The sequence below is a fragment of the Poeciliopsis prolifica genome, unplaced genomic scaffold (genome assembly GCF_027474105.1).
Source record: "Poeciliopsis prolifica strain line A6 unplaced genomic scaffold, Auburn_PproV2 SCAFFOLD030, whole genome shotgun sequence".
Taxonomy (NCBI): domain Eukaryota; kingdom Metazoa; phylum Chordata; class Actinopteri; order Cyprinodontiformes; family Poeciliidae; genus Poeciliopsis; species Poeciliopsis prolifica.
The window spans coordinates 4,643,284-4,659,212 of NW_026562405.1; the positions used below are offsets into that span (position 1 = coordinate 4,643,284).

Here is a 15,929-nt window from a genome sequence, read left to right on the forward strand (position 1 = left end):
ATATTAATACCTAAAGACATAGCCATAAAGAGCAGAGCAGGAAAATTGCAGATGATGATGAAGTTCAAAAAAAGTATGGAAGTCAATTGAATAAATGGAGGATATCAACAGTGTGAATGGACCGACAGCATCGGGACTGTCGGTCCACCAGGAAAATGGATGGCCGGTCCGCCTCTGGATGCCAATAATCTTTAGTTTTATATGTTTCAGAGCCGCTGTGGGAGCTGTTTGTTCCTCCCGCCCTGCTCCATCAGGCATATTGACTCTGTGAGAACCAACTTTTCAGCTCACGCATCATTGCTTGAACTCTACACAGACTCACCTCTTTTGTTGCACTCTTCCAGGGGAAGACGGTGCAGTGTTTTCGGTCTCGCTCCAGGTATCGCAGCCGGCTTACTTACGACCTGGACGATAGATACAGCAGAAAGGGCTGCAAGAGGGTTTGCCTGTATCCTTCCTGGGTCCAGAAGTGCTGCAAGAACCACTACGGCAGAGACTGTCAGGGTAAGGAAGACCCCAGCTGCGGGTGTAATTTCACCAGGAACATATTTATCTCTCAAAATGTTTGCATTTTAGTGTGTGCAGGTGGAGTTGAAAACCCGTGCAGTGGCCATGGAGACTGCAAAGACGGCATTTCAGGTTCAGGAACCTGCAAATGCCAACAAGGATTCACAGGAAAGGCCTGTGAACGTTGTCAATCTGGTTACTACGGTGAAAACTGCACAGGTACGCCAGAAACCAGCAAAACGCTCCAAACCAAAGATCTTCACCTCAATGTAAACACATGACACCCAATGAAGTCATCGGTTTCTATGGTAACCTCCACATCCTGTTAATGCGCTAACAGCAGCGCTAATTGCTTAGCACACTTAGCTTCCTCTAAGTTAACTTTTGTTTTATAAATTTTCAGCTGAAGAAAGTTCAACATTTGTGTTAAAGTTTTGGTTATTGACTGTTAGGATTTCTTCAGGTAGACGTTTATATTTATGCTCTTATTTTGAAGGCAGTGAAGCTTCCTCTCTGTAATAAATCAGAGAGGATTTGATTTAAGATCTAACAAGATCTAAACATAAATACAACATTTAGCAGCATTTTAGAACATGGTTATTAAATTATGAGTCGTAGTTTTTAAGGGCAGGATTAGGATTTTTTTATCTACTTTGAGACACTAATTGAGCATACTGTTTTAAAATTAGGGCCAATTAAAGTGATCCTAATTGATTGAATGAAATGATCTGTTTTCTTTTGTGTTTTTATAGACATTTATTGTGAATTGGTGCTGTATAATTAAACTGAACGTTAATTTAAATGGCGTATAGCTGCAGATAAAAAAATCTGGATTATGTTTACCAGAAATAAAAAAGTTCACATATAAAAGTTATTGTCACATTTTTCCATTTCAAATAAAACAGCCTTATTTGTTAAAGTAGTTTTCCGTTTGTCTGGATGAAAAAAGTTTGTCATTTTGTTCCAGAATATTTTTGTGAAACAACAAACCCAAAACGGAGCCAGTGATGTTTATTTTGTTCCCAGAATGCATTGCTGTAGAACTGTAGACTGTATTTCTGTAGATCTACTGAATGCTTTCTGGCTGCAGCCCTGTTTTCCTCCCTCCTGCAGGTGTGTGTGTTGGATCAGTGTAATCAGTGTGTGTGTTTCCCAGCCTGCAGTTGCGTCAATGGGCGCTGCATGGACGGCTTGGCTGGCAGCGGTGGGTGTATCTGCCCTCTGAACTGGGCAGGAGATCGCTGCCAGTACGCGCTCTCGGATCCGAAAGGTGAGCCGTCGTTCCCAGAGACAATCCAGACTCTGGATTTGTTACTTTCCAGATGTTTTCCTGGTTGTTTTGTGTGGGAAACATCATCAGCTACCCTGACGCTGCCTGACGTCATTTTGTCCAGAGTTTGGGAGAAAGCTTCCAATGTCCAGCTGCAGATTTAACCTGAATAAAAGTGGTGAAAAATTCAGTTTGAAGCTGTAATGTTTACTGTTGTTTCGTAACTGGTTACTGTGTGTAGGCCTGTCACAATAAGCAATAAATCAAGTATAATAAATTCAAACAAACTCAATTATTTTTATTCTGCTGTTTTCCTCTTGTGTCTCTTCCTTTCTAAAACTGGATGATAAAAGTCTCAGTCTGGTGATTTGGCCCTGAAGAATAATGTTGTTTACAAAGACTTCATAATTCATTTTACTTGTTGTTTTTGTGCTGTTATACTGCCTTGCTGCTGAAATGTTCTGCAGTCATTTAACTTGACAGGAGAAGAAGTGGGGACATCAGAAATTCAACAAATCAGCTTTATTTAAAGGGGTGCTGTGATCTAAAATGCATGAATTAGCGTTAAGTCATAAATTAATGCATGTTTCTGTCTTGAACGTGTCTGTATGAGTTGAAGTTGAGCTGATGAGCGGCTGTTTGCAGGCGGGCCGTGTTCGCGGTGCCACGCCCGGGCCCGCTGCCTGTATGGAGACCGGTGTGAGTGTGAACCCGGGTTTGAGGGCAACGGGACGGACTGCAGTCCGGTTCAACGTGAGTAACATGTCTGGGTACTGGCCTGACCTGGCTCAGGTTCTGATAAATGACCCGCCTCGTGTGCAGGAACAGAACCTCTTTCCTCACAAAGAGACATGAAACAACTGAAGTCATATTAGTTTGCATCCAGTCTGCATTCAAATTTAGTTCAGTGTTCTCTCCTTGGCTTCCTGTTTACTTCAGCTTGTTGATCAGCTTCCTTTTCTCACGCCGTCGCTAATTGGCCACCTGCTTCCTGTCCAGACATCTCAGAGATTATTGAGTCAGCCATGATGGCTGCAGGTAAATAACATGGCGGGTCGATGGTGTGTTTAAAATCTAGGAGAATGTCATAAACGCTCTACCGTTCATTAATTATATTGTAGGTCACGAAGAAGAAAAGGTTCCTCACCAGTTAGTGTGCGTATGCTGTGATGCGTATGCTGTGATGCGTATGTTGTGATGCGTATGCTGTGATGCGTATGCTGTGATGCGTATGCTGTGATGCGTATGCTGTGATGCGTATTCTGTGATGCGTATTCTGTGATGTGTATGTTGTGATGCGTATGCTGTGATGCGTATGTTGTGATGCGTATGCTGTGATGCGTATGCTGTGATGCGTATGTTGTGATGCGTATGTTGTGATGCGTATGCTGTGATGCGTATGCTGTGATGCGTATGCTGTGATGCGTATGTTGTGATGCGTATGTTGTGATGCGTATGTTGTGATGCGTATGCTGTGATGGGTATGCTGTGATGCGTATGTTGTGATGCGTATGTTGTGATGCGTATGTTGTGATGCGTATGTTGTGATGCGTATGCTGTGATGCGTATGCTGTGATGCGTATGTTGTGATGCGTATGCTGTGATGCGTATGCTGTGATGCGTATGCTGTGATGCGTATGCTGTGATGCGTATGCTGTGATGCGTATGTTGTGATGCGTATGCTGTGATGCGTATGTTGTGATGCGTATATTGTGATGCGTATGTTGTGATGCGTATGTTGTGATGCGTATTCTGTGATGCGTATGCTGTGATGGGTATGCTGTGATGCGTATGTTGTGATGCGTATTCTGTGATGCGTATGCTGTGATGCGTATGCTGTGATGGGTATGCTGTGATGCGTATGTTGTGATGCGTATGCTGTGATGCGTATGCTGTGATGCGTATGCTGTGATGCGTATGCTGTGATGCGTATGCTGTGATGCGTATTCTGTGATGCGTATGCTGTGATGCGTATTCTGTGATGCGTATTCTGTGATGCTTATGATGTGATGCGTATGTTGTGATGCGTATTCTGTGATGCTTATGATGTGATGGGTATGCTGTGATGCGTATGTTGTGATGCGTATTCTGTGATGCGTATGTTGTGATGCGTATGCTGTGATGCGTATGTTGTGATGCGTATATTGTGATGCGTATGTTGTGATGCGTATGTTGTGATGCGTATTCTGTGATGCGTATGCTGTGATGGGTATGCTGTGATGCGTATGTTGTGATGCGTATTCTGTGATGCGTATGCTGTGATGCGTATGCTGTGATGCGTATGCTGTGATGCGTATGTTGTGATGCGTATGCTGTGATGGGTATGCTGTGATGCGTATGTTGTGATGCGTATGTTGTGATGCGTATGTTGTGATGCGTATGCTGTGATGCGTATGCTGTGATGCGTATTCTGTGATGCGTATTCTGTGATGCTTATGATGTGATGCGTATGTTGTGATGCGTATTCTGTGATGCTTATGATGTGATGCGTATGTTGTGATGCTTATGATGTGATGCGTATGCGTAAAGCTGAAAGAATCTTCCACAACCCAAAATAAGTCTTCATATCTGAGAAACATTGTAGGTTCGTTTGTTCAGAGGAACATCAGCTTTGCCTGGAGTTTATGAGTTACTGAGTTTCCACCCACAGAGCAGCCCTCCTCTACCAACCCCCCACTCAAATCCTCCAGACTAGCCTGCAGCAATTAGCAAACACCTGTTGAATCTGCGTTCCACCTGAGCTCATTATGCGAGTTACTTCTTGGTGCTCATATAAATTAGTAAAGGAGCAATGTTACCCAGAGGCGGAGCTTCAGAAAGACCAGGCGTTTTTAAAGAGACAGGGGCCCAATTTTAAGACTGGGAAGTCAAGAAAGTCTGCTAGACTTTCTTGTTGTCCATCATTTTCTCAAAAAAATACTGTTTATAAATAATTACATTTTCAATTGTGTTTAATTTCCATTTGGTTCATTTAATATTCAACAAGCTGAGCAGAGAATCCACATGGTGCCGTCTAGGGCTGGACAATAAATTAATAACAATATATATCGCAATACATACAAGAGTAACATAAACAGATAATACACCTGATAGAATAATCAATATGTAGAATATTCACTGAACTCCAAACCAGAACTAACAGCATTCTGGGAGATGTAGGCAGAAAATATCCTCTCAACCTCTAATGCTAGCTCAGCAAAATTGGTGGAATCAACTTACGCATTCAGTCGTTGGTTACCTAGCAACGCATTCAGTCTTTGGTTACCTAGCAACGCATTCAGTCTTTGGTTACCTAGCAACGCATTCAGTCTTTGGTTACCTAGCAATGCATTCAGTCTTTGGTTACCTAGCAACGCATTCAGTCTTTGGTTACCTAGCAACGCATTCAGTCTTTGGTTACCTAGCAACGCATTCAGTCTTTGGTTACCTAGCAACGCATTCAGTCTTTGGTTACCTAGCAACGCATTCAGTCTTTGGTTACCTAGCAACGCATTCAGTCTTTGGTTACCTAGCAACGCATTCAGTCTTTGGTTACCTAGCAACGCATTCAGTCTTTGGTTACCTAGCAACTCAAGGTCTCAGCATGGTGCTTCACAACTGTTTAAAAATAAAAAACATGGAGAGAAAACAGGATGAAACAGGAAAGATCGAGTCACATTATGTATATATAATCAAAATACAACAATACTTTCTTTTTAATTCTGCACCAAAAAATTAACTAAAGTATGAAAAAACTAAAACTTCTACTATAACTAATCAAAACTAAACCATATTTAACTAATAAAAAGAGAAAAAGCACTCTAAAACCTAATTAAAACTAGCTGGATTAGATAAACTTTAACTTTAGTTTGAGTCATGGCGTCCATACCTGGAGGAGAAGGAAGGAAGGGGGCGGGGTTATCCCAGCAGAGAGCCAATCAGGTGACAGATTCCTCCGTGCCTCTGCAGCTCCCGACCTCTGCTCCGAATACAACGGCGGCTGTGACGTCAACGCAGACTGCAACCAGACGGGGCTCATTGTAAACTGCACCTGCCGCAGCGGTTACCAAGGAGACGGCTCCTCCTGCCAGCCAATCAACAGGTGAGCCGCCAGATTCCCGCCGTTAGCTCCGCCGTGACGTTTCCTCCAGCTGCTGTTTCTGTCTCCAGATGTGTTGAGCAGCAGAATGGCGGCTGCAGTGACTTCGCTTCCTGCAAGTTCACTGGACCGGTGAGATTTCTTTGAGTCATTGGTAGAAAACGGGTTAAACATTTTACACATCATTTCTAATGAATAATCTGATCTGGTATCAGTCATTTTAGCAGATCTATTCGTTCTATTTCTACAATTTGTGCTCTAAGTGACATCATCCTTTATTCTTCTGCTATTTTACGTTGTATTTACAGTTTCTAATTGCACTTTCTGAACCATTCGAAAGAAGGTTTTTCTTTTTTTGCATTTTTTTTACATATTACTTTCCAAAACAAATGGCCTAAAATCAAGTTTTTTTTTTTTTTTTTTTTCTTGTTTTTCTTTTGGGCCAAAATTGTCATAAAATAGCCCAGATCATTAAGTTAGGGATTTGACCAAGAAAGTCAACCTGCTTTCAGGTTGACTTTTTTTTTTTTTCTGTTTCAGTTTTATTATTTATTTTACATTGGCTGTGATTCTTCTAATCACATTCTTCTGAACAAATTAGAGTTATTTTTACATGTTTGACCAGCTAGTGGTTGATTTAATGTGCTGTTCTGGTGCAGATTTACAAAATAAATTACAATTAAGTTCATTTATGTTTGTGTTTTTAAAAAAAGAGAAGTTTGAAGTTAATTCAGCACAGTTTTTCTGTATCAGATCGATATCTGCCGATCCTAAACCTCAGATATTGGTATTGGAACTGAAATAATCTTCGCTCGTGGAGAAGATGTCAGTTCGCTAAATAAGGGTCGGATCTGGACTCCGTTGTGATTTCATCCCTCAGAACGAGCGCGAGTGCGAGTGCCTGCCCGGGTATGTGGGTAATGGAGTCCAGTGCCTGGAGAAGGTGGCGCCCCCTGTTGACCGCTGCCTGGAGGAGAACGGAGGCTGCGACCCTGTGGCCACTTGCAAGGACCTCCATTACCATGGTAACGCACCAGTTTCCTGTCTTTGGTTCCCGGCCGGCGGCGACGTTTCCTTACAGCGTCGAAACGCTAAACTGCTGACGTTGCCATGGCGATAAAAAACCCACTTCACATTTTGACAAAGGCTGTTACCATGGTGACGCTGCTGTAATATTTTTTTATGCAAGTTTCCATAGCAACTTGAAGTTGTGAGCCACCAGTAAAGCAGTAGCCATCGGTGTCTCCATGGTAACCACAGCGGCTTCACCGCATCCCTGTAACCATAGCGACAGTAGATTGACCTCTGACCCTGTTGAGCCTGCAGGTCGTTGGAGGCTCCGGTTTATCTGCTCTCAGGGTGAATTTGACCTTCGGTTGTTCCTCAGCCAACACAGCCGGAGTCTTCCACCTGCGCTCCCCAGGGGGGAGGTACAAGATGAACTTCAGCCAGGCGGACGCCGCCTGCCAGGCGGAGGAAGCCACGCTGGCCACGTTCCAGCAGCTGGGGGACGCTCAGCAGGTAAACAACCCCAAAGCTTCTGGCTTCCTACCGGGACGGGCAGTTTGTCCAGAGTTCACGGAGGAAAGTGGCGTAACGTTCGGCAGCCTGACTGTTCCCGTCGGGTCTCTGCAGCTCGGGCTGCATCTGTGCGTCGCCGGCTGGATCGCAGGAGGCAGGGTGGGCTACCCGATCCGCTTCCCCTCGGATAAATGCGGTGACAACCACGTGGGCCTGGTGATGTACAGAGACCCGGTGGACCAGAGCAGCGAGTACGACGCCTACTGCTACCGGCTCAGAGGTACTGCGGCAGACAAACTACCTGCAGATTCTGTTCAGAAATTAATTATGTTTCCATTAATCATATTCCTGCACAAATTGGAATTACAAAAATGTATTTGCTTAATTGAAACAAATTTCAAAAAGACTTGTGATTAAAAGTTTAAGTGCTGGGATGAGGTGGTTTTTCAGCTGAATTGAATCAGATCTATTTTGCAAAACTAGGAGTGAAAACTAGCAGTTCACTGATTTCCTTCATTTTGGGAGACCAGTGAAGCTGATCTCATCCCCTGATCTTATCTACCTCAGCAAAGGTCTAAAAATCAGCCGCTGTCCGTTTGACTGACTGCCCATCAGGTCACATCTGCAAGTTTGCAGTTACCAAAAGTCGCCCCACTGCTGCCAACTCATTGACCTTCTTGCTATAGTTAGCAACATTTCAGACAAAAACTGTTGGAATCAGGTCAGAGGTCAGATTTTTTATAGATCAGTAATCTGAGATCGGCCAGCAAACTGCAATCGCTGCAGTTTAACTCTCATCACACAAATCATTTGATCAGCTGCTGGATGTTACTACTGGCGAAAGCCACAAACAAGACAACAGGAAGTGGTCTTCTTTGTGCTTTTTGTTTTTATTTGACATTGTGCAACTGGTTCCCCAGAGCTCTCACAGCATCCCACAGTTCATAAAACATCATTCAAGCGTCTTGAATCCATCGCTGTAATGTAAAATTGGCGACTTTCCCCAAAACGCTGCATGCGTAGCCGCTTCCAAGTAGGCGGGGCTTGTTGCTCCAACGCCGACCTTTCCTCTGATTGGCTGATAGATAATAAGCGTCATGTCTGGGTTATGAACATTATTTTATAACTGTCTACAACATAATTTTTAATGACTTGAACAAACTTATTCACGTGAATTTAATTACGTTTCTTATTTATTGAAAACACCTGAAATGTGAAATTGTGTTTTTTTTTTATGTCAGCAAAATATAGTCAAAGTTTTATGAGCATTTTTTAAATGGAAACGCAGCTGCTGTCCAGAAGCAGCTTCCAGCAGTGAAGTGCAGCTCCTGATGGCGGTGTCCGTGTCTCCGTGCAGAGGTGTCCTGCTCCTGTCCTGATGGCTTCGTTGGAGACGGGGACTTCTGCAACGGGGTCCTGACCAGCGTCCTGGCAGCAACCAGCAACTTCTCCATCTTCTACCGGGTGAGTCTGCATGGAACATTAAGATCCACGAAACTCTGTCCAGTCTGACTCAGCCTGACCAGTTCTGAGGGGGAAAATTACAAGATTTTAATCTGACAGCACCGTGATTAAAACATGTCTTTTTTGTTTGAAATAAGTTCAAAATCCTGATTTAAGCAGGATCTTCTGAGGGATTTTTATGAGTTACACAATCAAACTTTTATAGACATGTTGCATGTTACTGTACACATCTGAAAATTTTTCACATGCGCACAACGGCGGAGGGCAAAGACAGTTTTTTCACCCGCCATCTGTCGCTGTGCTGCTGCGGTGAAACAGTTTCCTTCATGAGATGGAGATGTATTATTAATTTAGTGCAAAGGGAAAATAATGCAGAATTAAACCTCTCATTTTCCTAATTTTTCTTGCTGTCTATGTCAGCTTTGCTACACACAGACTCGTTACTATAGCAACTGACTGACAACAGTTCCACTATCGAGATTCAAAACCAAAAACACTCAAACATTTCCCACACCAAGAACAGAACATCCAGCTTGTTACAGTTTCCTGTTTCCAGGCTTGACGTTTATTTTGCGATCATTAATAAATGATCATCTGACCACAGCAGTGATTGATTAGCTCATTAAAAGCTCTGCTCTACTGACGATCTGTCAGAGTCGGCGTGTGGGTCACTTTTTTTTACTGACCTGACAGAAAGAATTCCACAGCATCACATCTACATGTTGTCATAGTCAAGCTAGCATAACTAAACTAACATTTTTCTTAATTAAATCTTTTTCCTGACCTTATTATCTGTTTTTTGTAATGTTGACAATTAGCAGCAAAGCACAGCGTCCCTTTTTCTTGGCGTACCTTTAATATTAAGCGCGTTATGTCAACAACTTGACAGCTGAAAAAAGCGTGACGTCACGTTGCAACAGTCGCATTACCGTACTTTGGGTTTTTATCAGAGGAATAAATGGGGGTTAATTTTTCCACATTTATTTAGAAATGTTAGTTTTTGACTAAATATTGAATTATTTAGTAAGTAAATAATTAAATATTTAAATATTAGGTTAAATATTTAGCTTTAAGCTTACAAGTTAAATATTTACAGGTCACTGAGTATTTAGATCCAAAGCTAAACATTTAGTTAGCGAGCTAAATGTTTAGGTGATATTGGTTAGCATGCTAAATATTTATCTTGCTAATGAAATACTTAGCCTGGTAACTGCCTGCAGAGCTTGAGGTCTTTGTTTGTGGAGGCAGAAAGTTTGTGTGAGTGGTTTCTGAGTAAACGGTTTTCTTGTAGCTGCTGTTGGACTACGGCGGCTCGTCCTCTGAGGGCCGACAGCTCCTCGAAGTTTTGGCTCACAGGAAGTCTGACATCACACTGTTTGTTCCCCATAACTCTGGATTCACTCAGAACCAGGTGAGCTGCAACACCTGCTCTTATAGCGTCTTTTAAATTAATGTTCAACCTTAATTTGGTGAATAGATTCTAAGCAATCATTAAGAGATAGCTTAGCAACAAATTCACTCCTTTGTGATCAAAACAAGCCAAACCAGTCATGGTTCCCAGTCTGGTTTTCCAGGTAAAGGTGTTGAATGAAATTAACTTCATGTCATTTTGTTTCTCTGCTCCTCAACTCTGAAACAAAATTCCCTGAAAACCTTAAAAACTTAAAATTAGGACTGAAAACTTAATTTTAAAAAAAATTATTTTTTCTTTTTTACTGTTTCATTTATGTTTTTAATTTCATAATTTTTTTTCTTATACTTGTATGTTTTTAGCACAGTTTTCTTTATTCTCCTGTAAAGACTGTAGCAGGAACGTGACAGAAGCTCAACCCAAAGTACCGGACCAGGACGCCTGGTTAACCGAGACTTTTCTCTGTGGCCTGTTGGACCCGTTCAGAACCAGCATGTTCAATGAGACCGAGCCGCTTTTTGTTCTGTTTGGTGTTTTTAGACTCTTTCTGGGAGAGATCTAGAATATCACACCTCAGCCAATCACAGCAGACGACCATATAAGGATCTGAAGCATCAGGAACGCATCGCATCACGGCTCGGGCTCAATCTGACCGTTACCTATGGCAACAACGAGGTGAGGATGCACAGCTGCAACCGACGCACAAAACGAACGCAAACCTGGTCAGAATGACTTTATTCCTGATTGATGAGAAACATTTCACTCACAGGAAGCAGATTTTCACCTGAATATTTGTGACCAATCAGCAGAGAGAAGCCAAAGGAACAATAAAAGTAACCCTGAATTTAACCAATCAGAGGGCAGGGACTCAGGAAGTGAAGCTGCAGCTAATGAGGAAGAACAGGGAGGAAGGAGAGTGAAGGTGGAGCTGCTGGCCGACGTCAGAGGCCCTGGAGTCGATGGGGAAGCAGATCCAGGCCCCGGCTGGAGAAAACCTGAGATTTGTTCAGGCTCTCCAGCCAGACTGCAGTCAGAAACAGATTCAGGCTCAGCTTATTACAACAGGAAGTGGTGGAGAGTAAAACCGTTAGAAAATGGTTTTTAAAATCTGAGAGCTGCTTCATGATGGGAAGAAGAGTTTGACCTTCGGCAGCATTTAAAGGGCCAGCATCAAGTAAAATTTACTTTTTTTAGCTTTAGATCATGTTAGAATATTTTTGCCTCATCAAAAACGAACCTAAAGTGTTGATTTGGTTCTTTCATGCATGTTTGAGAAATCGTTTGCTCCCCATGGGATGTAGCCCTGCCTTCTGGATGTTCAATTACAAAATATATACATATGTAGTATTTTTGAAACAACTGATTGTGACGTAGCTACTTGATTATGTTATTAAATGGCACTACTTGCCTGAAAACATCGTTCCATTCAATGTCCTGATATAACAGAGAAACCTGCAGTTTCTCTCGATCCAGGTCGGATCCGGGTTCAGACAGAAACTCCGCTGCTTTTTCCAGCTCGACTTTAATTATTTTGCATCATGGCTGCAGACCAGAGGCCTCACGCATAAAAGAGTGCGCAGTTTTTACACTAAAGCTTGGCGTATGGAAAAATTTAGAAAAGCACGGCACACAGAAAAATCAGATGCTTAAACCCGTGCGCACGCACGCGGCTGCGCACATTTCCTTTATCAATCCTAATTTGCTTTGGGCAACCAGAGCAGCTGCTGGTCGCCATCATAAATACGTGTTCATGTAAATTAGTATAAATACCCGGAAGTCTGCCACCACGCGAAGCACTAACCATGGCAACGTCCTTGTTCAAAGCATTTATAATAATAATAATACTTTGATCACATATTGTCACCTCACAAAAATAAAAATAAATTTTAAAGAAAAAATATCCAAATTAATAAAAATAAAGAGATTCTGCAAATGCCTGTTTGAACTGTAGCGCATTCAGCCGGGAGTTAAAGACAGACGACATGTCAGAGGAGCTGAGTGGGAATCTGGACGTTTATTCTAAATATTAGAACGTTTCGTGTCCATAAGGTGCGTTCACAAAGCGAGCGACTCGACTGAAGGATGCCTGCAGCTGGACCGGTACCAGCACCGCATGGCTCTTTTGGTCAGAGCTCATAAACCACCATCAACATTTCCCAGAAGATCAATATGATCTCAGATCAATATGATCTGTGATCAAACGCTCCCTCTGAATCCTTCCATTGGCGATGTTCTCCATCAGAGCCAAGGTGATCCACATTTTCACACTTTTTTTTCATCGTCTTTATTTTGTGTGCGTGTTAGCTTATTGTCTGAGGATAAATGCAGTTCAGTTTCATTGTTTACATTTAAACAATAAAATATTAAAATTATGAAAAAACATCGGGTTTGATGCTTCTTGGTCTAAATAACACCAAATAACATCAGTTTTCAGTGAATTTAGGTGAATTTTGATGCTTTGTAGTTTGATATTGTCCACAGAAAAAGCCTGCGTGGAAATGTGCCGCACATTTTCACGCCAGCAAAAAATGGGCGTATATTTAGGCGAACTTTGACGCAAAGTTCATTTTTTACATGCCGACTTGTGCGTAAAATATGCAGCCGCACATTTTTATGTGCACGCCTGTTTTTAACCAGAACCAGTAGATCCATAAAAATTCCTAATTGTCCTTATGGGTCGTGTGAAACATGAGAAATCACTAAACAGAACCATTTTGAGAAAGCTTCACCGGATCGTTTCTCAGCTGCTCCGCTTGTCTGTGGCATTCCACTGGGCTCTGACCTTAGTCCACTTTGGTTCTTTATGTTTTCCTTTCAGATCCATCCTGAACCAATTAAACTAAATTAAGCTGTTTGTTTGTTTTAAAATCATGACTTAAGATCACAGCACGGTTAGAACTTTAGATTTTCCAACGACATTCTCTAACAGAGAAGAGCTGGGTTTTTTTTCCTGATTGCAACAGAAGAGGAAGTTTACTGTCGATTGGAAAATAATCAGAAATGCTCAATAAAGACGATAAAAGAGAGAAACTGGCCTATTTCTATTTATCTGATGGGAACCAACATTCATGTCAATGTTTGGCCTTTGTAATTATGAATAATTATACTTAGTCATTTATTATTAATAACATTTTCAAAGTTTTTTTTTTTTTTGGCTCGGGGAAACTAAAGAACCAGATTCAATCAGACTGAAATGTGTCAGTATGGTTCTGCAGGAATGAAGTCGGCAGAAACACAACGAGAAATAATCACTGGTGGCAGATTTCTGATTCAATCTGACAGCTTATTAAAGCAAAACCGAATGAACTACCAGCACGCAGGCTAACTACCAATACGTAGGCTAACTACCAGCACCCAGGCTAACTACCAATACGTAGGCTAACTACCAACACGCAGGCTAACTACCAGCACGCAGGCTAACTACCAACACGCAGGCTAACTACCAACACGTAGGTTAACTATCAACACCCAGGCTAACTACCAACACGCAGGCTAACTACCAACACGCAGGCTAACTACCAACACCCAGGCTAACTACCAACACCCAGGCTAACTACCAACATGTAGGCTAACTACCAACACCCAGGCTAACTACCAACACGCAGGCTAACTACCAGCACCCAGGCTAACTACCAATACGTAGGCTAACTACCAACACGCAGGCTAACTACCAGCACGCAGGCTAACTACCAACACCCAGGCTAACTACCAACACGCAGGCTAACTACCAACACGCAGGCTAACTACCAACACGCAGGCTAACTACCAACAGCCAGGCTAACTACTGATGGAAAGACAACAGGGAGTTATACCTAATGATGAAATAAGGATCAAACAGACAAACTGATGAAATGGAAAACTGAAAATAACTTCCTTCCTCTTTATTTTCTGTCTCCTCTTCCTTTCCCTCCTCCTCCTCATTCATCCCCCTGCTTCCTCTCTTCATCCTCCTCCGGTTCCCAGAGCTCTAAGCTGGTGGACCAGCGGCTGCTGCTGCTGTGGGACGTTCCGGCTGTCAACGGGATCATCCACGTCCTGGAGGCGCCGCTGAAGGCCCCCGCTCCCCTGGTGAGTCATGCCCCTCTCCCTTCAGCTGAGGCTCTGGAGGCCCGCGTTGACCCTTGACCCTGGTGCACATTTATATTCAGCTGACCATCTGGTCCGGGTCCAGAAGGGGGTTCTGTTGGTCGGTTCTGATCCCACATTTGCTCCGTCACCAGAATAATTTCCTGAACCGACCAAATAAAATCTCAATGAAGAAAGTTATCAACTGTTGGTTAGAACTGGAGACTGACGTCAACCTCCTGGAGAAAAAATAAACATCTGGCCACCAGGGGGCAGCGCAGCGGCACCGCCTCTCCTGATTGGCTGGTGGTTCGTTGTTGCCGGGCGGTTTTATGGCAGAGAGCAGATGGCTGAACTATTGGAACAGGAAGAGAGGGTCCGAGAATCAGAAGATCTGTAATCATCAATTCATCTGAGGTTGACTGGTGTTAAAATAACGGGTCCAGTATGGTCCAAATCTCCTGGTTCTGACTGGACCAGAACCAGGAATACCAGTTCTAACATTTCGGATCATTCTTGTTTCCTCCAGGTGATCCACAATGGCTCCATAGGCCACGCCCACGTCAGCGGCAGGGTGGCGGCCATCTTGGTTACATTGCTGGTGTGTGCGTTGGCGGCTCTGGGGTTCTACCTGTTCAGAAACAAGATGGACGCCTTCAACTTCCACTACTTCAAGGTAACGTCTGTGGGGAAGTTCTGACCCGTCTGGGTCCAAGCTTCCTGGCCCTTGGTCTTTAACCAGCCTCCCAGTGGCTGCAGGGTTCTGAATCATCTGAACGGTTCTGGACGTTCTGGATCAATTGGACCTGTTCAACCAGTTGACTAATCTTTAGATGGACTCTGAACCCATTTCTCTGACCTAGTGGTTCCAATCTGATGGATTTTTACCCATCGCTTCCAACCTAGCTGTTCCGACCTGGTGGTTCCAACCTGTCAGTTTGGACCCATCGTTTCGACCTTGCTGTTCTGACCTGGTAGTTACGACTCGGCTGTTCTGACCCAGTTTCTCTGTGACAGAACGAGGATGAGGACACTCCGACCCGACCCACGCTGTTCTCCATCCCCAACCCACTTTACAGCGGCTCCAGGGCCGTCGCCGAACCGTTCCAGGTGAGTCAGGCTGCCCGGTTCTGGATGGGCTGGACCAGGCCACATGTGGATTTATTTTATTTGGCGGTTTTGGACGAGAACCATACCAGTTTGGGTCGCAGCTGAACCTTTCTTTCTTTCTCACAGGAGATGAGTGCAGCAGCAGAACCAGCAGAACCGCCAAACCTTCTGGACTTGGACCAGTAAAACCAGTTCTGGAAGCAACACATTCACATTGTTTTCCAGATGTTTGCATTAGTTTGGTTTTTCACCCGACAACAAGCGACCGCAGCAGTTACAGGAAGCTGATTAATCATTATAAATAATCTGATTCTGATTAACAAGAGCTTAAAATCAATACTTTCTCTATACCTGCAACCAGAACCCTCTGGCTCTCTGGTTCTGCTCATCTCTCAGATCAGTTCTTTTGGACCCAGAGAGAAAATAAAGTTGTTTAACAACAGGTGACTTCCTGGTGCTGTGCTGCTGACTCTTCAGATTAAAGGTTGATTCTCTGAAACTTG

At 43.3% G+C, this 15,929-nt stretch overlaps 1 protein-coding gene across 4 annotated transcripts in view; it reads left to right on the plus strand.

Annotated features, from left to right (window-relative positions):
* stab1 (stabilin 1) overlaps positions 1-15,929 on the plus strand; it is a 51,230-nt gene extending 35,301 nt beyond the window's left edge. For 2 of the 4 annotated variants that reach the window (XM_055050109.1, XM_055050108.1), the window contains 17 exons: positions 211-267; positions 345-504; positions 577-726; positions 1,664-1,777; positions 2,423-2,530; positions 5,726-5,858; positions 5,927-5,987; positions 6,736-6,880; positions 7,243-7,376; positions 7,491-7,656; positions 8,734-8,840; positions 10,132-10,251; positions 10,792-10,926; positions 14,215-14,319; positions 14,846-14,992; positions 15,334-15,426; positions 15,553-15,929. In XM_055050109.1, coding sequence (XP_054906084.1) covers positions 211-267; positions 345-504; positions 577-726; positions 1,664-1,777; positions 2,423-2,530; positions 5,726-5,858; positions 5,927-5,987; positions 6,736-6,880; positions 7,243-7,376; positions 7,491-7,656; positions 8,734-8,840; positions 10,132-10,251; positions 10,792-10,926; positions 14,215-14,319; positions 14,846-14,992; positions 15,334-15,426; positions 15,553-15,612 — 1,995 coding nt within the window. In that variant the 3' untranslated portion in view covers positions 15,613-15,929. Of the gene's footprint in view, positions 1-210; positions 268-344; positions 505-576; positions 727-1,663; positions 1,778-2,422; positions 2,531-5,725; positions 5,859-5,926; positions 5,988-6,735; positions 6,881-7,242; positions 7,377-7,490; positions 7,657-8,675; positions 8,841-10,131; positions 10,252-10,791; positions 10,974-11,057; positions 11,641-14,214; positions 14,320-14,845; positions 14,993-15,333; positions 15,427-15,552 lie in introns of those variants that run through there. The other 2 variants (XM_055050110.1, XR_008607273.1) reach the window with 2 other exon arrangements.